Source organism: Sinocyclocheilus grahami, unplaced genomic scaffold (assembly GCF_001515645.1).
Source record: "Sinocyclocheilus grahami isolate Dianchi unplaced genomic scaffold, SAMN03320097.WGS_v1.1 scaffold24805.1, whole genome shotgun sequence".
Taxonomy (NCBI): Eukaryota; Metazoa; Chordata; class Actinopteri; order Cypriniformes; family Cyprinidae; genus Sinocyclocheilus; species Sinocyclocheilus grahami.
The window spans coordinates 1-669 of NW_015519608.1; the positions used below are offsets into that span (position 1 = coordinate 1).

A 669-nucleotide genomic window follows, 5' to 3' on the forward strand; every position below is an offset into this window, starting at 1 on the left:
TTAATGACAGAATTTTCAGTTTTGGGTGAACTATCCCTTTAATTAAAACAAAGGTGCTCTCAGATAATTCCTGTAAAAATAAACCACCAAGGCTAGCCCAAACAGTAAGATGTAAAATATGCTGTCTTCTAAGATAATGCACTAATAATTTTTTGTTATAACAGAGTTTGAGAAAGGAAGTTAAAAACAAGTGACTTCACCACCAAAAACAACAGTTCAAGTTTCGCTTGTCACTGAGCATTTCACAGGCTCGCAGCAAAACACTATGCACTGGCTTTTAACACTTACTTGCGGTTTTTAACTTCATCTAGTTCTTTGCTCAGCTTCTCGTTCTTTTCTTGGGCTTCTTGCAGGCGGCGGCGTAGGTCACCGATCTCCTCTTGAGCTTCTGACTTGATGTCATTAGCAATGACCACAGCAGTCTGCAGATCTGCCTGGAACTGACGCCACTCTGCCGACTCTTCCTGAACATACATAAATGCACAAGCACAGAGGTGCAGATTTAGTAAGAATAATTAAAGACATGCATTAACACATTTAAGACCACAGGCACGTAAACATACTGAATTATCTACCACTGGGATGATTCTAGATGTTTTAAAAACTGGAAAACAACTTGACAACCATACGGACAAAGATCTGGACATTACTGGGGTTAAGACAAATATT

The 669-nt window shown here is 39.2% G+C and overlaps 1 protein-coding gene across 1 annotated transcript in view; it reads right to left on the bottom strand.

The window, feature by feature from the left end:
• Window positions 1-288: 288 nt before the first annotated feature.
• The window catches only part of LOC107580112 (cytospin-A-like), a gene marked incomplete at its 3' end in the record, with an annotated part of 2,468 nt that continues 2,087 nt past the window's right edge, over window positions 289-669 (bottom strand). Inside the window, exon 3 of the mRNA XM_016265857.1 lies at window positions 289-460. Coding sequence (XP_016121343.1) covers window positions 289-460 — 172 coding nt within the window. The remainder of the gene's footprint in view (window positions 461-669) is intronic.